This window comes from Brachyhypopomus gauderio, chromosome 1 (genome assembly GCF_052324685.1).
Source record: "Brachyhypopomus gauderio isolate BG-103 chromosome 1, BGAUD_0.2, whole genome shotgun sequence".
In the NCBI taxonomy this organism is placed as follows: domain Eukaryota; kingdom Metazoa; phylum Chordata; class Actinopteri; order Gymnotiformes; family Hypopomidae; genus Brachyhypopomus; species Brachyhypopomus gauderio.
Window position 1 is genome coordinate 30,543,595 of NC_135211.1, and position 25,432 is coordinate 30,569,026.

Consider the following 25,432-nt stretch of genomic DNA (forward strand, 5'->3'; position numbering starts at 1 on the left):
TATTGTTTTAATCTTGAATGAATAGAGGTTCAGGCACTTGTAATTGTATTTTCTGTGCCCGTTTCATCTGGAGTTTGTTGCACTACCGGCGACTCCACGAGGTGCAGCTTTACACACTTTGACAAGCATGGTGACATTAATAAGTGACTCATTGCATCTCCGCCTCAGTAGCATCGAGTGCCTTGTGTTTGAAAGCGGATTGGCGAGGCGCGTTTTTCTCCAATGGACCGTTGCATGGACATCAAAGCTTCAGCCTTATTACCACTGTGAGTTTTCTACGGCTCACCGACTCGGGGAGCTGCAGCTGACGGGGTTTCTACTTTTGACAACCGGTCCCCAGTAATCGAAATTTGGAGTGCACCAGTCTCGTCCCTTATTCAAGTACCAGTTTTTGCTTTTCTCGCCGCACGTCGCCAAATCTACGTTTGCCATGCCCAGCTGGAGGAGAAATCTGAGTTTTTGTCTGCAGAGAATGCACGACGAGGGTAAGAGGCGTTTTCTGACCAGACTGTTACACACGGTGAAACCCCAATGTTCCTGAGTATTATGAGAGCTAGCTACTTCTCTATTGAGTCTCAGTGTGTGTGGTGCGTGAAAATTCGCTTTCAAATTGGCCACAAGTGTCCACGTTTCCTTCCAGGTGCACGTGTGTAAATGTCGCATGTTTTCCCCGAGTTTTGTCATTTTGTTGTGTTTTTGCACGAGCTGAGTAAAAACAACAAATCCGACTTGACTTTAATACTCGGCATTTAGTGTGAGGGCTTACTTCGCAGTGTCCGAAATATTGTCCAAATGCGTTTCCCGCTGATGCGCTAAATGCGGTTGCTGACTCTCAGTGCGATGTGAAAAGCTTTACGTGCCGACGCCAAAGTGATGCTCTGACAGCAGGCGCGCACTTGAGCGGACCACCGTACTTCCTTAAATGGCGTCCTGCATTTAATCACTTTATTTTTTATATGTATATGTATGTATATTTTATGTTTATCTGGGGTTGGAGACAAGCAGTGCATGACAAACTTCTGTTTACCAAAGAGTTTCAACGTCAATTCTGTGATGCAGAATACGAGCTGGTTTACATCTATATTTTTCACCCTTGGTGTCGACGACAAATGAATACAGCGCGTGCTGGGCTATTTGTATGTCTGTCTTGTAAAGCTCTTGTAAAGCTATTGTAAAGCTCAGTAATAAGTGTTTGGTTTTCAGTGAAACAGGCTAAATTGAGAAACAGTTGTGCACACAGCAGACGATTCTGTGAAGAAGTTCACTGAGATTCAGTTGGAGTCACTGGGATGAATCTGCAGTTCGTGTGTGTGTGTGTGTGTGTGTGTGTGTGTGTGTGTGTGTGTGTTTTGGCCCATGACTGATGCAGTTGTGTCCAATACAAGCTGTAGGAATGACAGAAGGTTGCTAATGATATCTTAAAATAGGTGCAGCTATCATGCAGAGACTACTTAACTAAATTTGCTCCTCAGAGCAATTTTCCAATTAAACGCTACCTTAAGGCTATATTTAACTTGATACCATAACAGTGTAATATTTTATATATATCGATATGACAAATGATTCCAATAAGCTAAGCCCAACATTTTATCTTTTCCAATTCATACAGACATGTTAAGTTAAATACAGAGCCAGCCCTTTCATTTGATTAACTGCTGCAAGTTTAAGAGATATAGCCTGCAGGGGAAACCAGTGATTTGCCTCACAGGAGGCTAAAAGAGCCATTCTGTTTTCATTCCTATTTGGGGACCACTGAGTTGTTCTGCAACATAAGGGTGGAGATTACATTAAACTGAGGCCCTCAAGAGATTCACATTTTCTAAGTGATATTCACAGCGTAAGGAAACCTGTTTCCTGAGGTCTGTAACATCTTGGCTGCGTGAGCTGCAGTTTGTGGTGGAACTTTTAGCTGTCTGTAAAAATTCCTATCAGACATTGGGGTGATGGCAAGATAAGGCAGACGACCCACCCGGCTGCAGATGAGTGTATCGGCCAGCCTTACTCCCCATGTGGGATTATAGAGAGTGACAGGTTCCCCTTGAAGAAGGTCTCTCAGCTCATGTGGAGACCTAATTCAAGACCAGCTCCACAGAGAACACAGAACCAAACATCAGTGCCCCAATTGAGAAACCCTCGCTGTAGGGCTGTATGGTTATGACAAAAACATTACTTTGCCATTTACTACTGAAAAATAATTCAGACACAAAAAACACTGTTAATGCATGTGATTAATGCATTTCAATTCACAGTGGCACTGTCATGCAGAGAAATCATTTGTGCACATTTGCGATTTGTCCTAACATTGCAATAACAGAGATTTTAGTACCCTTTAAGTGCAAAAATGTTTTTAATCTGTAATGCTTTTAAGACAGAAATGCTTCCTTGAGACACAGTGATGACAATTCCAAGTGGAATACATTTAGCTATTATGCTAATTGCAGGGGCCAAAAATGTGAGTTTGAATGAATATTTATTAGAATTGTATGTGGTAATGATTTTACCCTCCCAGTTAAAGCTTTATGAATTATCTTGAATTTTACAAATATTATACTTTATGTGAAGCAGGGATTATGTGTAGCAGTGTTGTGACTGAGGCCACTGAAGTGGTTAGCAAGCTGCCTTTCTGATCTACACACTCCACAGAAATGCATGAGAATGCAGGAGCCCCAGTGGCTTGCTAGAGTCACACAACATTCACTGGCAATGTGTCCCACCCCCTGGCCCACCTCCTCCAGCCTGATTGGCCTATCAGTGTTCTCTGTAATGCCCATAATAAAGACCAGCACCTGCTCTGCACACTTGCTTTGCTTATTCAAATCTATCCAAATGGAAAGGCCTCTCTCTGGGTCCTTGGTCCTGCCGAGGTCTTGCCAAGTCATTTGTGTGGTCCATGCCTTGATAATCTCTCTGTTCAGCTAGCAACCCTATTTGTTATCTCCACCCTGGGTCTGTATGTCCTCTGGCGTACATCTCCGCTGAGCTGTGGACCAGTTCCTGCACCATGCTGCCCGTGGTCGTCTCCTTCCTGCACTACGTCCACACCTGGTTGTTGCACATTACTTGAGTATGCATTAATTAGGCTATGCAGACATTTTCCAGAAAACAATAAATGTTTGTGTGATTTGTCCTTTGGAGAATGGAATATTTTCCATTGCTTGATTGTGATCTTTTATTAGTCTTTTATTATACACTTGCAGGGAATCAAGTCTTTGCAAAAGCTAACTGTGCTACATTGCTATTACTTAAAAAGACTGTCACTATAAATTAGTGACAAGGACCAATTGTAGCCTAGGAAACTGGACTTGGGCTGTGGTTTGAATCCTGGCTATGCCAAGCATCCACTCTTGGGCCCTTGAGCAAAGCTCCAGGGGTCCTGCCCAATGACCTTTAACCCTCTCAGCTTCAGGGGTCCTGCCCAATGACCTTTAACCCTCTTAGCTCCAGGGGTCCTGACCAATGACCTTTAACCCTCTCAGCTCCAGGGGTCCTGACCAATGACCTTTAACCCTCTCAGCTCCAGGGGTCCTGCCCAATGACCTTTAACCCCAAGGGTGCTGTACGTCAGCTGATCCTGAACTCTGGTCCCAGCTCACAAAGAAACTGGGGTGTGTGAGCATTTCATTTTATATTATCTGTGTACTGTATGTATATTTGATTAAACACTTCTGGAACATATCTTTACAAATTGCATAGTGAGGTACTTTGTCCTTGTTTTGGTGGGTGAGTTACCAGTTTGTTTTTGCTCTCAGTTACTGTACATTCAAATGCTTCCACCAAAGAGACCTGCTGTTAGTGTATTTTTAGAATGGTGGAATTACATACATGTGAAATGGCAAGATTGTGTATGCGCCAATGTCCAGTCATAAGTCGCCAATGTTCAGTTATAGCAACCATTATTTATGCCTCACACAAGTCAGATAATCCCACTCAACCTTAATATAGAATTAACAGAGCTTAGTGTGGTTATTTAGCCTCCATGTTGTCTGGTACCTTGCAATCTTACTTAATCTGAACTTTACATTAGGTTCTTGACAACCTTTTTGTTCTTGTTTAGGTTGTTACCTTTCTGTGGTACACTGTTTATAGAAATATACACAGTTACTTTGGGAAGTTCTCAAAGTTTGAATTCCGAGAATGGGCCAAGGAGTCAGCCATCACCTCTGTAGAGACATAAAGGGATATCATTTTATCTAGTGAATCACGGCCACTTACGGTGGGTTTGAAAAGCATGGCAGGAATTTAAAAGGATCAGTTTCCTTTGGTAACTATCTCCCCAGAAAGCAACTTGCCCAAGACATGGCCCATAAGCTTTAACCACAACCCAATTAATATGTCATATATTCTTTTGCTTTGTTTGCTGCAACAAAGATGCTGAATCTCAAACACTGAATGAATTAATCTGACACACCTATGAAAGGACAGTCTCACTCAGCATGTAATATTTGCTGTTGTGAAGAAATACTTTAGAGCAGTCTTTGTGATGATTGCTAAATACTCAGCCAACTCTAATAGCACTGGGCCCAACTGAATTCTCTGGTAGCTGAGCATTAAACTAACTTCAGTGTCAAACTATAGATCTTGGTGTTACCCTTTATGATCCATTTCCTTGCCTTTCTCTGTCCTTGTTATATTTATTTTTCCTTGTTTGTATCCCCTAACTGGATCATCTCACATTAATGTGTTTTATGACATTTCTTTAGATGCTTTTAAAGTAGTCCAAACCAGGGAACTATTCCACATCATTTAGGAAGCATTTCTCATCAGTTTCTGAAATGTGATGCAGTGTTCCTAATTGCATAATCTCCTTTGGTGCCGCTCTTAACAGAATCACTTCTCAGCAGATGTGCTTAATAAACCAGTACATCATTGGTTCAACATCAATAACGGAAGACGTTTGTCCACAAACCCTCTTCTAAATGACATCTCTGGCTGGAAGATGTGGCATGTTGTTGCCTACAGTGTCCCCTCCCCCTTCCCCAATTCAACCCCCCTTTTGTACCAAAACACTGATGGCGGACCTGCCCCCATCTCGCTCTGAACCTGGCCTGGTCTCGCCCGGGGTGTTACATGGCCACAGCACCTCTTTGCCTTCCATGCTGACTTGTGGTGCTTGAGTTGCTGTTAGAGTAATAATCACCAAACACTTCAAGCTTGCGGAGGTGTTCTGATGCCTGTGGGGCCTCTCTGAACTGCGCGGAAACCGTAAATGAAGATGCGTATCAGCAGTTATCCTGTGCATTTGAATAGGTTTCGAAATCCAGTGAGGAACAGCGCTGTCCCTAAGCTCACTTGAACACATAAGACCCTGGAGTAATGAACTCACCCCAAAGGCTGCCTATGTGAAACTGCTGTCAGGCTAGTTAACCATTTGAGCAGATCGCATTATTTGTAGAGGTATAATTAACTGCTGAAAGGGAAGTGCAGTGACATGGAAACGTGTGCATATTCGCCATGTTTTTGCATGATTATATCCAGAAGGTTATAAGGATGGCTGAGCAGCTCATACTGAACTCTTGTGAGGCATCTGAAATGTCTTGTCTAAAATTCAGAGTGCTGTTTTCAATGAAAGATCATTTGGATGTAATTTTGGATGTTTGGTTTACGATATTACTGTAGTACATCCTTTTGTCTGTAGGGTTGATGTGTGTGTGTGTGTGTGTGTGTGTGTGTGTGTGTGTGTGTGTGTGTGTGTGTGTGTGTGTGCGTGCTTGTGTGTGTGCTTGTGCATGCATACAGCTGGGTTTACAAGGCCAAATATAACTGCTGGAATAGCCAGAGGGTCATGCCCACTCCAGACATATTTATCAAGCACAGCATGTCCAGGGAACACACTCATTTTCAAGAATTATCTCATTTCCTTTCTGGACAGTCCACTTTAATGTCCTAATTTGAAGACCAGACTGCAGCACGTGAGCTCAGGCTCATAGCGAGGGCACTCATTTAGGTGTCTCCCTGAGACTGCTAATGCCACGATTTGATGATTCACCACAGCAGAAGTCTTTACATCTTGTTCTCTGTCCTGTGTCTCCCTGCACTCATCTTTTTTTCCCCAACGATGAGTAATAGTCATTGACGCAGCATTGTGCCTTACGTCATCGAGCCCTGTTGGGCCTCTGTGATGCTCACGTGAGACCAGCGATGATGATGATGATGATGATGATGATGTTTTCAGGCACATGCTGGCTTTGCTGATCAGTTTTCTTTTCTAAAACCTGTCGGGTAGGGGGTCCAACCTTTCAAGCAGTGACCGGTGAATGAACAGGCTCATGGTAGAGCCAACCCAGTATCCCACAATGCTTACGCCAAGTGCCAAGATCCAGGCAATCACAGAGAGCAACACATTTTATTTGCATGATTTCGACATTGGTTCAGATAAGACCTGAAGCTGTGTCTTGGCCTAGAATGCACATTTCTAGGATGGGACTTCAACTGCCAAACTTTGCTGGTTTCTTGATTTTGTTATAGAAGAAGGACCAGAACCCTGATTTGGCTGTTATGTAATGTGAACTACCAACACTGTAAAGTGCAAGTTCAGCACCTCTTCACAGTCCAGCTTTGTGCAATTATTCTTCGCAAGCCACGGCAAGAAAGATGAGAACGCGACAGTGTTCGGCACATCTTGGTTCTACAGCTCGATGTATTGGACTCTGTTTATGTTCGGGTGGACAAGCTCATCTATCACTGTGATCTCTCAGCTGTGCTCCATGAGCTGGACAACAGGGCCAAGTCTGGTGTCCCCAGCAACCAGTCACCAGCCATTGTGACAGAGAGTGTCCAGGGGAGACAATAAACATCCCCACAACTGAATTTATAGACAGTCAATGGCTCTCTCTCTCTCTCTCTCTCTCTAACTGGCTCTCTCCACCTATTTTCCACCCCACATCTCCCTCACTCAAACACTCAACTGCCGGTCACGTCGCTAATTAACCAAGCTGACTTGGACATGGGCCGTCATGGAGCTCCTGTGATCCACACGCTTTACCTAAGTGCCGGCCCATAGAAAAACTTATGACCCCTTTCCCATCACATCACAAAGTGCTGCCCAGACCGTTTGGATAAGCTTTGTGCTGCATACGTCCACATGCAGGTAGCCGCCCTGCACGACAAGATAAATTCTCCACAGGGAATGCCCCCCCCCCCCGTGTTCTCATGAGTATGCACACCGTAAGCACCGACTTCTCTTCCAGCTAAGAGAACCCTACCGCTGGACTATTTTAGTCCGCAGTGCTCTGTTAATTAACATATAATATTTTATTTGTGAAGGATTAGAGGTTGCCAGGGAACATATAATAGCCCTCAAATTGAAACTGAAGTTAAGGTATGCCTTTCTCATTTAGGTGAAACCTGAACCTTAAAGCCTGAACACACTGAACTGTGTTATGGAAAATATTTATGCCACTGTATTTCCACCACAGCTGGGATAGATGAAGCCATCTGATTCTCCCAGATTTGTTGGCTAATATAATTTTTGTTTTAGAGTGTCTAAAGTGTAGCATCTTTCAGCTACAAACACATAGTTGTGACTGCTGTAACCCCTTTTTCCAACATAAAATACAAAGGTATTTCATTCTTCCTGTTATTGCTTCATATTTGCTTAGGTTGGCCTATTAAAATGATGAAAAAAATGTATCTGAATAGATTTTAAGAACCTTTGATTAGATCTGGAACAACTCTATTAGACATGACAGACAAAGCTAATTCAGTTTTTATGTTCTCCTGCTCAATAGGCCTACACAACACTCAGCAGATCTACCATTCGAGTACTGATGGAATCCAGTAATGTTAGAATGAGCAAATGAATAATCTTCTGGCTCACTGAGTGTGGTTTTCCTCAAACAGACAGAAGTAAGTTTCTGGAACAAACCCATGGAAAAACAAGAAAAGTAGTCACTCTAACGTGAAGTAACGAGACGAAAACAGACTCAGAGTGATATACTATGACGTGTTTGGGTGTTTCTGCCTAGATTGTTGCACTGTGAACAGAATCAATCAGAGATCCAGATGGGGGTTAATGGATGACTGAGAGCACCAAGTACCTCTGTCAGATTGCTTGCCACAGTGCAAATCTGCAAGCCACATGTAGCTTATCCCCTTTCCTTTGCAGTTTTCAGTATTACTTGTGTCTCATGGGAAGTTCAAGCACTCACTAATGGCCTTGCTGTTCAAACTTGCTGTATAAAAGCCATTTTTCACTGTTCGACTGCTTTTCAAGCTGAGTGCTTTTCATGCTCAAGATGGAGTCAGGGGGTGTAGGGGGTGTGGTGACGGGGGTGGAATGGGGGTGTAACCAACCCAGCTTCTCATTTAAGCTGTAGGGTCCTACCTCTTGCATTCAGGCATGAGACATCCGTCCCATCTCCCAACCTGAGCTTCTACGTCTTCACTTCAGTTTCGCCCCGCAGAGCTCTATTGTCACACATTACGACCACGGCTAAGAGAGACTAATGAACTCCTTCAGGTGCGGGGCATCTGATTCTGAATCCCTGTCGTAGGGGAACCTTGATATGTGCCGTAGAGTGTTTTTCTTTGGCCACACACCAGTGATTTTGCCCATTGGCCAAGGAGCCGTCCAGTCACTAGCTGAATCAAGGATACAACCCGCTGGATCTGAGACTGAGATGCACTGCTTAGGAAAATCATGACAGGTCAGCACTTCAAGCAATTTGCACCCGTTCCAAAGAATAAATACATAAATAAATAGCCCTCCCACCCGTCAGTGCTTCTGTGGTACTAGCTCACAGCCTCACATGCTGCCTGCACTTCCTTGGGTGGAGCTTGTGGGTAATGGAGGACCTCCAGGTGGAGCCTGTCAGGTGGAGTGCTTCAGGTGGAGCCCATGAGTGCAGGAGGGCCTGCCTGAGTTGGGGAGAATTCGTCAGGATTTTATTTTTTAATTGTTGATGTTTATCATGGGGTTGGACATTAAAGGGACATTCAAGGCAGGACGAGACAGTCCACCCTCCCTGGGAGTGGAGGCCCAGAATCAAAGATGAAAGCCTGTGTTGTAGCTTCTAATTCTTTCACTGTCCTCTCTGACCTGCCAGCATGAGACCCCCAAGTGCAGCGCAAGCAGGATGGTGGACTGAGCAAACATTAAGGACTAATGCGGCCTTTAGTGCATTTAGAGGTGAGAGTACTTCCACTGGCAAGGTTTTTTCATTCTGGTGGGGATTAGCGTAAAGTTATTGCCAGGTGAGAAGGTCCCCCATATAGGCCTAGTGTGTTTAGAAAGTAGAAACCTGTAAGAAATTCCAAAAAGCACTTTTAAAATGTTCTGGGTTGCCAGTGCTCATATGCGGAGCCGAAGCAGGGGCTGGGGTGTCATTGGACACCTCTGAAATCTGATTGCAGAGCTCTCAAGTCTCACGCATTAAGATGGGCATGAGACGCATGCATTTCAAGCAGTTCACACACTCACACGCCACACGTCGTATCTCTCACGCACAGAAATTACTAGGACACCAAAGTGCTATTTTTAAAAGTGTGTATGAAGAGCATGCATCAAAGTTCAGAAGAAGCTTGCAACAAACCAGTCAATAAATTGAGAAATGTTGCTAACCTACAGCCAATTAAACAATAGCATCCGGGTATCTGGGTAAAATTTATATGATCCTGCTAATGACTTTCTATAGAGGATGATGTAGACTGACATTGCATGACTCAAAAGTGCCACACAAACAACCCCACCCCCTCCTGCACCCACATACATACAACAATTTTGATTGCAATTGTGTTTCTTTAATATTCATTGGCGTAGTCTGTGGACCCCCTAACATAGCTTTGGCCACTCTCTGGCCACCTTATGGTAAAAGCCTAACTCTACCACTGCCCAGGCCACGAGTGGACATGCAGACGCTGTCAGTGGACCCTGATGCTGTCACATACTGTACCTGAGGCCCAGCATCCATATTGGAGGGACTGCTCGGCCTAGATATAAAACAGTAAAAATGTTCTAGCTGGGATGCCCAATGGTGTATGGGTTCCCTTTTGAGTCTTGGTCCTCCCAAGGTTTCTTCCTAATCCCCACCTAGAGAGTTTTTCCTTGCTCATCCTTTGCTCATTAGGGATATGCACCTGTAAGTTTGTAAATCTGCTTTGGGGCAACATATGTTGTAAAAAGCACATTGTAAATAACACTGACTTTGACTTAGAAAGTAGCCTACCCAGAGAAACTAACTGGTATTTGGATTCCATTTGATGCGATGATGTTGTATTTCCCTCTCACTAGAACAAAGTTGTTAAGATGACGAAACACAAAAGCACTGTAATCCCACTATCCCCCAACGCGAAGTGGAGCACAACCACTCAAAACACAGCAGATCTGCGTTTGCCAGAAAATGCTAACAAAACACAGTCAGTGTGCTACACACATCTGTCACCATTTGTGATTTTAAAGTAGCTCAGTTTAGACATAAAGGGACGACAGCTGATTATAGTCTGGATTTCTGTAATCAATAGTACTTGTTTGAAACAGTTGTTTGCCATTTGTGTACGCTATTGATCACCCTCCACCCACCATACTTGGGGAGGTTTTTCATCAGCTTTGCAATTTTGGTCCTCCATTCAGAAAGCACAGAGACACAGTGAGTGTAGGGACAGGATTTTCCTTTGCCGTTCCATACACAGTTTTCTTGTTATCTTTGCGCTTTTCGTAATTTACACCACGTAGGCTATTTGACTGTCTCGTTGAAGCTTTGCTACGAGGGGGGGCTGGCCTATTGTCTGCGAGTGTCACCGGCAGGTCCCCTTTTACCAATCGGTTTCTCGTGGTCAACAGATACCAATAAATGCCTGCTGGTTCTCTCAACAGGCCTGCCCAATCAATTCAGTAAGAACTTTGCCATGCCACACTCTATAGTTTTGTCTATAGAAGCTGTTCCATAATGATGCACCACACAAGCCGCTATTAAATGGCTCCATGCTGGCATGGCATTGGCACACTGGATCTCCTGAGACAAAATTATACTGTTATTTTTATTTCTCTTCACTTTTTTATCATTCAAATAAGGTGGTGTTTGGAACAAATTGGCCAATTTAAATTAAAACGTCTGCGTAATCCACGTTCTTTCCCTGGGGATCAAAATATGATGAGTTAATTGAATGTGTTTTCTGCTCTCACATAATTTTAATTTGAACGACGAACATTAACAATTAACCACAGCTGAGTGGTAATAAATGATGCTCTATCTATTTTGCATCCTTGATTGCAGATGTCTGAACCCGGTGTTCCACATTAGTTTACAAGATGCAAGAAAGTCTCATAATTGTTGTGCTCATTGTAAATGAGCTGGGACTCAGCTTAAACAGAGTTCCCTCTGATCCTGTAGCACTGCACTATCAACTTTATTAAGCACTACGATGCACTTTTAATGCACATTTATTTATTTTAATTCTTTATTTTTTCATCTTTTATCTCAAATCTTTAATTTGATTTTGTGCAGCTTTTGCCTCATTAGTTAACATTTCAATTAAAATTCTCTTTTTTATATTTACATAAACTATATTTTACTATGTTTATAAATTGTTTTTGTAACAGTTTCCTTTTTATTTTCTGCAATAACCTCCCCGATGTGATGGATGTTGGGATGTATCTCGGGATTTAATAAGCTTTAATCTTCTTCTATGTCTAAGTGAAGAATATAATGCTACACAAATAAACATGCCTTGTCTTGCTTTACAGTAACAACCAAAAATAATTTTCATCTGGTCAGATATTAAAATAACTTTTTATGAGGAACAATTTGAATGATTTGGATGTCCAGAGCAGTCACTGTATTCTGGGAGCGCTTTGACATTCGTCCACATGCCCATCTGCTCCAGTTCCGCTCCTGTACGCCAGCGGAGTTGCATCTACGGTCAGCTGCGTTTCCTTCCACCTGCGCTGTCAGGCTTGCCTGACGCCGGCCGGCGCGGGCACCCTGTGTGCGTTGATGCCGCTGACATTCTCCAGGCAAGCGTTCACTCATGGGTCTCGGCTCTCCCGCCTTGCCGTCGCCCACAGTATTACCGGCCCGGCAGGTCCAGATCGTGTTCACGGGCTGCGAGTGAGTGGTGCTGTCAGCAGTGAGGTATAATTGTGATGGAGATGTCCTGCATGGGTTGGGTTGGGTCATGATATGTAGAATAAAGCAGAAGAGGAAGCAGAACCTGCATGTAGGTGTGACATCATGGTCCGGTGTGGACCAGTCCAGTATAGTCTCGTTCTGTCCTATCCAGGGAGACACAATATGACATTTTTCAACAAAATCCTTCCTACATTTTGCAGTTGTGATGTTTCTTCTAATGTACAGACCAGGGTTCTTGAATAATTTCAAAATTGTCATATTCAAACAACCAGGTTTTTAATATTTAATATTTTTTTATTTAAATGTCATATTCATGTTTGTGAGTGTTGATTGGGTAGATTTACTCTGGATCTGCTCTGCTCTGGTTCAGATTGATGACTGTGTGAGATGCATTTGACATGAAGCCCAAAGAGATTAAAGCAACAATGAGAGCAGGAAAAAGAAGAATGCTACAATGATTGCTGATTGTTATCTCTGGTGCTGTATTTTGGTGTATGCAGTTGGTACATATTAGTCAGGAGCTCATCTGTGTTGTGTTGGATTAATGCTAATCTTCTACTGGGAACAAAAAATGCAAAATGTTTTCTACAAATTTGCGGATTTCTGAGTTGTTCTCTGTATTGTAAAACTGCCATTTTATGTATAGTGTGCTACAATTCCAGAAGCATGTTCGAACAGGGCCTGAGTTTGTGGTGTAGATGCGTGTTCACAGGTTTTACAGGTGCATGCACGGTCTGCTGTCTGAGTTATAAACAGCACATTCATCTGTCATTTCGAGCCACATTGTTCAACGCTCTCCTCCGTGCCACCCAGCATGTGAACAGCAGGCTTCCCTTAAAACAGGCCCAGACCCATTATGCTGATGTGTTGTGATAGCATGGCAGAGAGGTTGTGAGAAATTCAGTCATCTGAACACGTTCTGTTCCCAGCTCCCAGCACTCATGTTTCAGTGCACTGCCACGGCATATGCCAGCCTGATTATATCTCTTCCTTTCCTTAACTGAACGACGGCGTGTGAAATCATGCAGTCACAGGTGTTGGGGGCTTCTTTTTCAAAACGATATGCGACTGTTTGGATTATTGTCGCTTTTCGTGTTTTACTTGAGCTATAGGCTCATTGTATATATCTTACAGTGGATTTTTCTAGTAAGATTATACATAATAATCTTATAAATTATATATATATATATATATATATATATATATATATATATATATATATATATATATATATATATATATATATATCATATGAATAGATAAATTGTAGAAATTCTTTGAAAAACGTTGAAATGCTCGTTGAGGATTACTTTTACTCTTAAATCCAGTTCTCTTAAACCCTGTCCTCTTAAGGAAAAAATGAAGTTAAGGTTTAGGATTGGATTCTGCATGTGAATCACTGTGGCATGTTTCTTTAGAGTGCTGGCTGGGGCAGCATAAATATCACCAGCAGACATTCCATAACAACTTGAGCTATTCTCACACCACCAGGTGTTAATGAAACTTCAGGGAACAGAAAAACAGTAAAGCTAATTTTCTTCCTGGGTGCTCTGTGGTGTCAGAACAGCTCCAGACTTACTTGATAGAATGAAACACTGAGACTGAAGCAGTTTTGTCAGAATAGAATAGAATAGAACAGAATTTAATAGGAAAGAATAGAACAGAATAGAATAGACTAGAATAGTGAATGTGTTAAGAATGTATGAAGGGTTCTTGGTGGCCTGATTTAGTAATGTTATACCTGTGGGGAAATATTCCTTTTTCTGTTTTGTTTTAGGACCATGTTAGTTTTATCCTATAAAATGTTTAGTGGCTATCAAAAGCAGTCAGGAAATTTTTTAAGGCTATTTACAGGGACAAGAACCATAAAGGAACCTGTGTACGCATAGATGATTTTGTAGATGGTTTGGGTGGTTTGGAAGGAGGTTAAATAGACAATGGCATGGATGTGTGGAGTTTTCACCGATTCTGGTTGCATGGTTACTGCAGGTGTTCCCCAGGGCTGGGAGTTTAGTCCCCATGAGTTTTTCAGGTGCTGGATTCAACCTATGCAGAGCTTTCCTATCTGCTGCTGTGCAGCTGAGATACTATACAGAAATGGGGTATGTGAGGACACTGTCTGTGCTCCAGCAGGGGAATGTCGCCTGCAGCTTTTGGGGCAGGCCCATATTCCCTCGTCTTCAGGAAAAACAGCCATTGTTGTGTTTCCTTGACATGTGCAGAGGTGTTGGCGAACCATGTGAGCTCTCCTGCGATGTGTAAACCCAGCTAGACACAGTCTTCACCATGTCCCTATTAATTAATTAAGTTCATTATTAGCTGTTTGACCTTGTGGTGATGAGGGACAGGTTGGCATTTCACCAGGCGCCACCTATCTTTAAGCTGATTCTTCACTTGAGATCAGTCCAGTCCGCACATGATGATGGTGTTGTTGGTGAATTCAGGAGCACAGTCATGTGAACTGGGAGTTGGGAATGGGACTCTGGATTCTGTGATGAGCAGGTACCTTGCTGGGGATGACAGTGGTCAAAGTGGTTCTGTAATCCACAAATAGCATCCGGATGTACGTACCCTGTTTCTCCAAGTGAGCAGAGACAGTGAAGATGGCATTTTCTGTGGACCTGTTGCTCCTGTATACAAACTGATGTAAGTCTGGGCTGGTCTCTCAGGTCTGGTCTTTCAGAGCATTTCACTAGGATGAGTGTAAGAGCAATCGAGTGGGAGTCAGTGTTGTGTTGTTTGGCACAGGCGCTATGACAACTGACTTCCAGCACTTGGGGACTGTCGCCAGAGATAAAGACAGGTCAGAGGTTCCTGTAAATACCTCTGCAGGGTTTTGTCCCCTGTGTATTCCATCAGCACCTGCCCTGGATTTATCTGAATATCTCTCCTTCCAGTACATGTAAAGGCAAAAAAGGGGCATGGCTTGCTGCATTAACATCTGAGGTGGTGAGTTGGATGTCTTCAGTTGGACCTCTGGTCTAACTACTGTCATGAAGCTCTCGATTAAATCTGGAATAGATACTGAATGTGATATTATCTCTCAGCCCTTAGGTTTCTTTACGGTTCCTGTCCTGTTAATGTCCTTTTGTATGTTGCTGACTAAACATGTCACTAAACATTTTATAGGGAACTAACATGGTCCTTAAACAAAACAAAAAAGCCTTTGGTTGAGTATTTGGGTAGAATTCTGAGACATGCTGAAATAAGTGTAAAAACACATGATAAACACTAAAGTGAACAAACAAGGTGCACTAACTTTATACCCTTACACTTGTGGTAGAAATTGACATTTATGTCTGCCTCTCTTGGATAAAAAGTAACAAATCCCCTTGGTTATTGAATCAGATTAAACCACTGAGCACTGCAGGATCATCACGTGTTCACTTATTGATATATTACATTTTTTACATTAGTAACATTACATTAGAAACAACATTGCATTATAAATACAACACATTTGTAAGTTTTAAGCTTTTGGTTTTTAATACGTTTTGATTGTAGCATCCTGATGTACAACCTCAACTAACAAAAATGTGATTTTTGCTCTGCAAGTGCAGGGTTGTTTAGTAAATGTCAACATATTGCTGGAGGAAACATTTGACCTTCTGCAAGGAATAAAGATGTAGTGAGGTAATTCTTCTGGACTCTGGAGTTACTGTAATGTCTGGAAGCCTATTTTTCATCCTATGAGTATGTCAGTCTGGATGACTTTGGATATCTAGATTTATTTGTTTATCTCCCATCCTCAGCCTACCCCAAGAAGTCAAACACACGAGCTTATGTTTTGGGTTAACCCCATAAACTGTATGGTTAACTATGTGCCATACAACTGAAATCCACCAAGTGCCAAATTTTAGATTCGCTGACTTCATTTAACGTTTTGACATCTTATTTCTTATTTCTCAGTAGAGCGCAATTTGACATTATTGAATATTACTATAACTTACAATAACCCTAAGAACCAGCCCCGGTTCTGGACTGCTTTGCTTGGGGGGGCAGTAAAACATAATGAGGGGGCATGTTGATAGTCATGTTTATGAAGCCAGAAATATATTCAAGGCTTGATTTGTGCATGAATGATGACTATTGATACTGGCTTAAAGTGATGTATTAGGTAAAGAAATAAAAATGCACATTTTCGAACTTAAAACACAATGATTAAAAAATACATGTTGATTATGTAAATGGAGAACAAAGATTATCTAATTGTATTTCATTTCATTACTAATAGAACAACTCTATTTCTTGAAAGGCTGACAAATGTACCTATACACAGACTGAGAATATTCAAACATGGAAATAGGAATGAGTGAGAATATTTATATTACTGGGAAATTAAAATATAAAGAAAACAAAAGAATACAAATTCTGTTATAAAAGGGAGTATTCGTCACATTTCTATTTTGAAAAAGAAAAAAATATGAAAGTACATAAAATAAGAAATCTATCTACTGCACTTTAATGGTAAAAAATCTGGTAAAGTATTGAAGTTTTTATTGATGTTATGAAACGTACTGGTACAATGCGGTATTTATGCACAGTATAACAATACTGGCTGTGATGGCGAGGAATCGTTTAAATCAGGGATGTCAAAGTCAAAAACACAGAGGGCCAAAAAAACAAATTTGCTACAAGCCGAGGGCCGGACTGGTTCAATGTTTATTAAAACATATTGAAATGATTGCACATAGCCTATTGAACCAAGACCTAACACAGTGTATATTATTTAATGTTTAAATGAATAAAGCACTATTTTCTTATGGATCTGTCAGTAATTTCAAGTGAAAACATTTTTCAACAGGCAAACAGATAAAAGCAAACTTCCTTCAAAGAAAAATCACATGAAGACACACAGAAGACACACAGGTTTACCTTTTACCTCCGTGAACATGTACTCTGCCTCCCACCTGGCTTGAAACCCGTTCTCAGTGTCCACCTTACGTTTAGTCATTTTTGAGAAGGGGGATAGCTGAACGTTGATGTCTGCTCTGACTGCTGATTTAGGTTTATACTTTCGCGAGTGACCATAGTGCGCGACTCCGAATTTTAATGTTGCTTTGTGTTGCAGGTTTGAAAAGTGCTGCAATTTAGGCTAAAGTACTTGAAAATGTTTTAAATTGTAACTACTTCGTTTCACAACAAATATCTGTCTGACTGAACAGTTCTCTTGTATTACGTTAACAAATACGAGCCTCTTGTAATTCCAGGACGAAACATGAGAGAACGTGAAGACGTTAAGATTGGGGAAAATAAACAACCATTAAATAATGTGAATAAAAAGCGAATTATTTCGAGTATATGTATAAATATTTAACATATTTAAGTTTAACGTGCTGGAAAATATTGAAATGGACCTCTAAAGTGACGTACAAGTGCTTGAATTCCACCTTATAAAGGTGTATGAACCCTGCAGACATGACTTTGTTCATTGCGCTGGCGGAGCCACTGCGATTACGTCATTTTCGCCGCGCGGACCCTCGCGACGCTTCGCGCTGCAGTGACTTCGCGGGCTACCGTTGCATTGTGGGGAATGTAGTGTTTGTGCGTACAAAACACCATCGGGCGGCTGTGGCCTGCGGGCCGGTTCTAATAGTAATTCAATATCATCCAGGGGGCCATAGATAATCAATTCGCGGGCCGGATCTAGCTCGCGGGCTTTGACTTTGACATATGTGGTTTAAACCGTGAGCCGCGACTGCTTGCACGGGGGAAAGAGCAGCCTCGCGCGCTGTCGTGCACCTCTCGAATTTTGTAACTTCGCGCGCGCCGCGCCTCAGCGCAATGAACAATGTCATGTTTGGAATTAAAGCACTTGTACCTCACTTTAAAGGTCCAGTTCAATATTTCTCAGCACGTTAAACTTAATTAAGTTAAATATTTATACATATACTCAAAATAATTCTCTTTTTTAAACACACTTTCAAAACGCCCAATATTAACGTCTTCACGTTCTCTCATGTTTCGTCCTGGAATTACAAGAGGCTCGTATTTGTTAACCTAAGACAAGAGAACTGTTCATTCAGACAGATATTTGTTGTGAAACGAAGTAGTTACAATTTCAACATTTTCAAGTACTTTAGCCTAAATTCCAGCACTTTTCAAATCTGAAAAAGCAACATTAAAATTCGTCAGGTAAATGTTCATTCCCCTGTTTTTTATTACCACATATCGTTTCGGACAACACTGCGCGGCAAGTATTTAAACGCTTCCGCCGTTCGCGCAGGTTTAGGAGAACCAAGTTACCCTAACCGCTAACGGCTAATAAAATAATTTAAGCAACACCTATGTAAGAGGTGAGTAACATTAAAGCAACGAAAAACCACAGTTAAGCAAATATTACCATGTGGAAGTCAGTTTAAACTCAGAAGAGTGTTTACCAGTATACCTGTCTTTCACTCACACTAACAGAACATATACTGCCGAACTGAACCGTTTTGGGGCGGTCTGCCGATTTTTATATGACTCAAAGAGCCAATCAGGAATAAGCAAGGAAATATCTTCACGCTGTAAAGCAAAATGCATTTTTGTGATTGGTTCAGAGATAATAAAAAAAAGCCGTTGCTTGCATTGTGCTTGGGGGGGCAAAGACACAATTTGGGGGGGCAATGCCCCCCTCTGCCCCCCCCTAGCGCCGGCCCTGCTAAGAACATTCCCAGATCATCAGATATGGGGCTATATTGGTTTTCTAAGGATAGCAGATATCCATATGTTCTCATTCTACTCTGTAGTGTTCCTATATAGTGTGGTGCATGGGTGGAGAATGCACTGAAAGAACAGTAACTATCACAAGTAAATATACACAGGTTCAGTGGGAGGGTTTAAATAATGAAGAAAACCACTGAATTTAAGGTAAATAATTATTCATGTACAGTTTAGGCCTTTAAAAAAACAAACAAAGAAAAATAGAAAAGAAGGCATAGAACTCTATATGTACGTGTGTCTAGGTGAGAAAAGCATGCATGGTCATAGCTCTCTCCCTCTCTCTCTTTCTCTCTCTCTCTCTCTCTCTCTCTTTCTCTGTCTCTCTCTACTCCTCCTACTGTGTGTAGAAGTGCACTGGGCAGAAGACAAACCCACAAGATTGCGTGATTCATTCACCTGCTATCTCTCACTCGCTTTGGTAAACTTAAATCTGTCTAAATAAAACCAACCTACACAAAGCAATACTCAAATAGATAAACTTGAACAAAACTCTTGATTGGTTTATTGTCTAGTATATTACTAAAATTCCTAAAATAAACTTTCACATAAATCTCCACTGAAAACTCCACTGAAAACTAAAAATGGCTTCTTCTGAGCCTCTTTCTGGGCAATTTTCTATTAAAACGTTTAACATGGTGGAACACGGTGGGAAGAAATCTTTACTATCTAAACAGCAGGTGGTGCATTTAACGCTTTTGGGTGCTTTTTAAAATGTAGGTGGGTTACACCCATGGACGTAGTTTTGATTTCATAAGTGGGGGGGACACAACCTGGGGTGGCGAACTGTTGAGCGGGGGGGGGGGGGTTGAATGAAAATTGTTGAGCGCTGTGAACAAAAATTGTTGAGCGGGGGGGGGGGGGAGCTCGGAGCTGCATGATCCTAGTGCTAGATTTGTCTCTATTTGGATATTGTTTTTTTAACCGTTAAAAAGTGGGGGGGACATGACTTCGTCGCTACTTAAATATTTGGTTTTAACTGTAAAAACTGGGGGGGACCAAAACCGGCTTTTGAAAAAGTCCCCCCCCAAAACTACGTCCGTGGTTACACCCCTAAAATTGCTGTGTCAGACCTTATATGTGTACCGTCTCATTTTTGCAGGGGTACTAACATTTCCTTCTCATTTCACCCATATGTGTGTGTGTGTGTGTGTGTGTGTGTGTGTGTGTGTGTGTGTGTGTATGTGTGTGTGTGTGTATACACTGACACCAGTCCTACTATCGTAAGTTGTTACAGGGTTCTATCCAGGTTCATAATTGCCTGCCCATATCTACTAGTGAATCACCAGCTTCTGGAGGTCTTATCAGCAGGTAGATTGGCTTGGTGCAAAGCTGTTCTCTCTCCTCTCTGCAATACTCTACTTCCTGAGGGGGGAAGAACTCTCAGGCCCTGTGTTCTGCCACCACCATGGTAACCTCATGGACTGTGTGATGGCTCAGGCACAGCTGAAAGTTTAAATGTCTGTTGGCACAGTGCACTGGCAAACCCAGAGATTCAATCTGCAGGAATGTTGACCTCTGATTCCAGGACTGTCTTGACACAAAAAGTAAAATGTGAAAATGGCAGAGTCCTTTATTACAGTAATGCAGTTTGAGAGGCCTGTTGAAAAGCATGATAGAACCCAATGGCAACTTGTATTTAATGACATTGTAATTTGGGAATAAGAATAAAAAGAGCACTCACACATTTCTCTGTATCTTATTTAGGCCCCAAAATATGCCGGAAACAAGGTGGGTAAATTCCACCATTTTGATAAATCTCCATAGCTCAGGCAATTTGTTTGTGTTAGTTTCAGGCCAACCTCCACCCATAGTCTTAGTCTGCCTCCGATAACTATCCAGAATGACAAACCACATTGTTTAAAGTCCTATAAGTAAGGTGGGGCCAAGCCAACACCTTGAACTCTTTGCTGTGTTCCTTAAACCACTGATGACATGTTTTTGCAGTGTGGCAAGACACACTGTCTTGCTGAAAGTGACCACTGCCACTAGAGAATATGGTTTCAGTGAAGGGGTGTACTTGGTCTTCATCAATATGTATGTAGGTTGTATGTCAAGGTACATCCAACTGAATGCTAAGGTTTCCAGGCACTTAATTGACTGGAGTTTTCCACTGCTTCCACTGGCTTGTATTCTTCTTATAGTGCACCCTGATGCTATCTGAGATGACCTTTGTTATTCACATCGCCTGTCACTGTACATCGCAGAATGGTTGGACGCTGTGGCAGCATCTAGCAGACACCTTTAAGCATGTAAGGTGTAGGCACCCTTGGGAATGTAGGATGTAGGCACCCTGGGGCATGTAGGGTGTAGACACCCTGGGGCATGTAGCGTGTAGACACACTTGGGCATGTAGGGTGTAGAGACCCTTGGGCATGTAGGGTGTAGGGACACTTGGGCATGTAGGGTGTAGACACACTTGGACATGTAGGGTGTAGGTACACTTGGGCATGTAGGGTGTAGACACCCTTGGGCATGTAGGGTGTAGGTACACTTGGACAAGTAGGGTGTAGGTACACTTGGACAAGTAGGGTGTAGGTACACTTGGGCATGTAGGGTGTAGGTACACTTGGGCATGTAGGGTGTAGACACACTTGGACATGTAAGGTGTAGGTACACTTGGACATGTAGGGTGTAGACACCTATAAGTGCACCTATAGGTGTTCCAGCCCAACATGGCTTTGTCTCTGCTCAAGTTGTTGCTGTTCTTATCTTGTTAGGCGGCAGTTAATGGGATGGCAATCCACTTTTCACAGTGTGTTAAAGCCGTAGTTAAACTTGATATTTCTCTTTTGTTCTTGCAGGTAATGTGAACATGAGCATAAATTCTTTAGTAAATGTGTTTTATAATGAGTAATGAGTCACGTAATGTGGATGAAGATGTGTTGGCAGCAGTGTATAACTGAACATAATACGTGGACTCACACGGACATGGCTGGATGTCTTAACGTGACTCAGAATGTACTCTCAGATTTACAGATGTGATTAAACTGGCTTACAGTCCATAGAAATCATTCTACACCTTTTCCTGTGTTTGTCTCTGAATACCTCTCATGTTTGCATTTAATTCACAGTAGTTCACAGAAATTAAAATGGTTGTGAAAATTATTTGCAGCACTGGATGAAAAGAATTTTGAGAGAAGTTATTAGGTTCTACCCTTTGATTCATGCAGTTAAGGAGTAGTATAATTTATGTTATACTATACATATTGGTTGCTAAATAATATGTATCTTAATGACTTGAGTAAATCAAATTAATTTGATTTTGATTGATTGCGTTAGTGCCTGGTATTTTGTCTTCCTTATTTTAGTATTTTATTTAATTTAGCTTTAGTTTTTCAAGGTTTCATACAGCACAGTCTACCATGTCTTAGTCAAGTCAGAATCATTTTTAATAAAATGTTTTTCATTCAATTAAAAATTTACTTCATGTTAGGTCTGGGTGAAATTAACTCAAATCAATATCATGAATAATTGAGTATTTTACCTTGATTATGGTTAATAAATGATTTTCTTTTTGCCCTTATAGTTCACTGACAAGTGTTCAACTATTAAAGCTGGGATGTTTTTCTAATGAAAAATAATCATATTGAGATTTACATATATATTTACATAATTTACATAAAGGTTACTTCCCTGTCGCTGATTGGATAGGGTGGAATGGCGGACTACTCCAGTAGAATAATTTTAAGTACATGAACAGTGGGCAAAGTATTTACATATATTTATATTAAGTATATTATAAGATATAATTAAAAGTCAAAAACTGGAATAACCGACATGGGCAAATTATGTCGGTTAGAGGTTCTGAATGTTGGTTTCGATGTATTTTCGATTCATTGCCAAGCTTCACATGAGCTCTGTGCATAGCAAAGGGAGTATGTATGTTGAAGATGTCTGCTGTGCCAGTAGATGCAATTTGTAATAAAAACACTAGGACACTAAATCAGGCAGGTTGCTCTGAAACCACATTTCATGCAGTGTTCCAGTGTGAGACCTAAGTGTGTTTCACAGTAGGGAAGGTAGTAGAGGTCATGCAGTTATTATGTCAGAACATACTATGAACAGAATGTCTGGTATTGTCAGCTAAATTTTCTTTAATGCCTTTTGTCGCACCCACTCGCTTATCATTAAACTGCACACTTGTGTAATCTGCTGTTCACGTGGAGAGACCAAGAGAATGGTGAGGATACAGAGAGGATTCCCAGAGTGCTTTGTGCCTCCCAGAGGGTTGTTTTAATTTAAAGATAATAGTTAATGTTGTTTAGAAGTTTCTGATTTCATTGTTTGTTTATTTAGTTAAGTCTCTTTTGGTTTGATCTTTTAGTTTTAGTCTGTCAATTGTTTATCTTCTCCCATCCCAAGTTTTCCCATTTAGTTTCATTTCCCATTTCTGCTTGTTTCCTGTGTGTGAGGCTTGCAATAAAATAGCTTTTTGTGAGCAGAAATGTCTTTCCCGCATAATTGCAACTCTCATGTTTAAAATGGGGTTGATCCATTGAGCTGGATGAAACTGAGCAGTGGATCAAAGAGCAGACAGCAGACACAGCCTAGAGGAAGGAGATACCTACCACCAGACCTGCACCCTGTCTGCCAGGCCCAGCCAGCAAAGAACGAGGTGAGCCAGGGTTGCCAGGGTTGAGACACACGCATTTGACTGTCTTCACACGCTCTCATGCCACACATCCGATTTCTCATGCCGAAAAAAAAATCTATTTTTTTTTATCTCTAATCCACATCTAGGATTCAATGAGTTACTAGTTCGCTCTGGCGCCAACCACTGGCGATCGATCGATCGCGATATAATACTTACACCCTCCCCGGTAACAATTTACGTTCGCCAACCCCTCCAGGTTCAAATCTCACTCCAAGTGATCTTGAAAAGTTGGCAACCCTGTGAGCAGTGAGGGGAACAGTGCAGTGGGGCTCAGCAGTGGAGCTGGCTTGCTCCTAGCAGACATGAGTGCAGAGATGATGGCAGAGATGACACAAATCTGCCTACCACACTACACTAGCAAGGATGTCTGTGAACCTTACTGTACGTAGCTGCTCAACATCATGGTTTTATGGCGATTGTGACCGAGATGCAGCTGTGTGTGGCACTGGAGTGGAAGGTACTACAGGTGCTCGTAGATTTGCCGTGGATTTGTGTGCTGGCACTGGAACTGAGCTCGATTTTTCAGCAGGCCTTCCTGGTATTCAAGAAGGCCGTACAGGAAGAGCTAGCGCTGCGCTAGTTCCTCAACACACTGCTCCCAGAGAAGCTCACTGTGCAAGCCAGCCTCCAAGCAGCTGTTGCCGAGGCAGAGAGAATGCAACTAATTTTCTGTGCAGTGACACTGTGGCAAACAGCACAGTGCTTCATGATGGGAAGACTGGTGGTTCAGAAAGAGACAACACTCGTCAGTCAACGCCACAAACCTACGCCAGCTAGGAAATGGAACCGAGGCAACACAGTGAGGGGTGAACAGACGTACGAAGGAAAAACTCAGCGTCGATGCCACAGCTAGGAATATCAGCTGCATACAGATCACTGGATGCCTGGGAAGCAATGACAGCCCTTCTCAAGTAAGCAATCTCAGGTCAGTCGAGTGGACACGAGAGGGAGGAAACAACTACTACTACTGCTGCTACAACTGCTCTTGGTTGTAGAAGAGTTTTGGAACTGAGTACATGACTTCTGGCTTGTGTGTGCATGGGAAGTCGACCTAGATGGTTGCTGCGGGGAGTCCGCAGCACAAACAGCACACGCAGCACATGCACCACACCCCCTCCTGCCTCGGGTCCTGAGTCAGGGCTGTGAGGGTCCTGGGGAATGGCTGTCCCTTGAAATTATGCCATACATCATCCACCGCTGGCAAAGGAGGAAGACGAGTGTTACACAGCATGATGGCCTGTTGGTTACTGTATCTTCTACCCATTTCCCTCATTAGTTCCAGTTCCTGATTCCGCTTGTTTGTTGTGTGTGAAGCTTCCAGTAAAACAGCTTTTGCGAGCAGCCATTATGACTTCCTCCACACACACCCCACAGTATTTTTTCTGGTGTCTTCATCGTAGTTCTAGAATCATTCCAAGACATGGCACACTTTCACTTTGAAGACAGTTGAGTTTTTGAGTGCTTGTCTTGTGGCTTTTGATTGACAGCTCCTGTGATTTGTTAGTTGAATGATGGCCATAATTTCATTTCACTCATCCTCTCTGCAATACCCTAAACAAGCACTCTAAATCCAGTGTCCATGGAGATTTTTGCCAGTACAGCTGTCCAGAATTTAGTCGCTACCATTGCCCAGAGGCTTCAGTCACAGAAAGAAACTCTTCATGTCTGCTTGATGTTTAATCATGGTCCTCTACAGTCAGAGCTGTTTAGGTCAGCTCTCCACTTTTCACACAAACCCCATCTTCCAGGCGCACAGGGGATTTTTGCTTAGTGGGAGAATCTCTGGGGTAATCCTTACAAAACAGTCACAGTCAAGGGACATTTTCTGTAGCAGTCGGTGAAACAGCATGGTCATACTGGGAATGTTCATCAAGGTGCATTATGCCCCTAGTGAAAGATAATCCTAACCATAGTTAAAAGTAATGTGTAATTTTAATTGATTCATCATTTCACATTTAGCATCATTTGTACCAAGCAGAACATTTTGAAGACATTCTTAGATTCAGTG

The 25,432-nt window shown here is 42.1% G+C and overlaps 1 protein-coding gene across 2 annotated transcripts in view; it reads left to right on the plus strand.

Moving 5' to 3' along the window:
* Window positions 1-156: 156 nt before the first annotated feature.
* The window catches only part of grip2b (glutamate receptor interacting protein 2b), a 186,448-nt gene continuing 161,172 nt past the window's right edge, over window positions 157-25,432 (plus strand). For both annotated transcript variants that reach the window (XM_077008451.1, XM_077008467.1), the window contains exon 1: window positions 157-485. In XM_077008451.1, coding sequence (XP_076864566.1) covers window positions 431-485 — 55 coding nt within the window. In that variant the 5' untranslated portion in view covers window positions 157-430. The remainder of the gene's footprint in view (window positions 486-25,432) is intronic.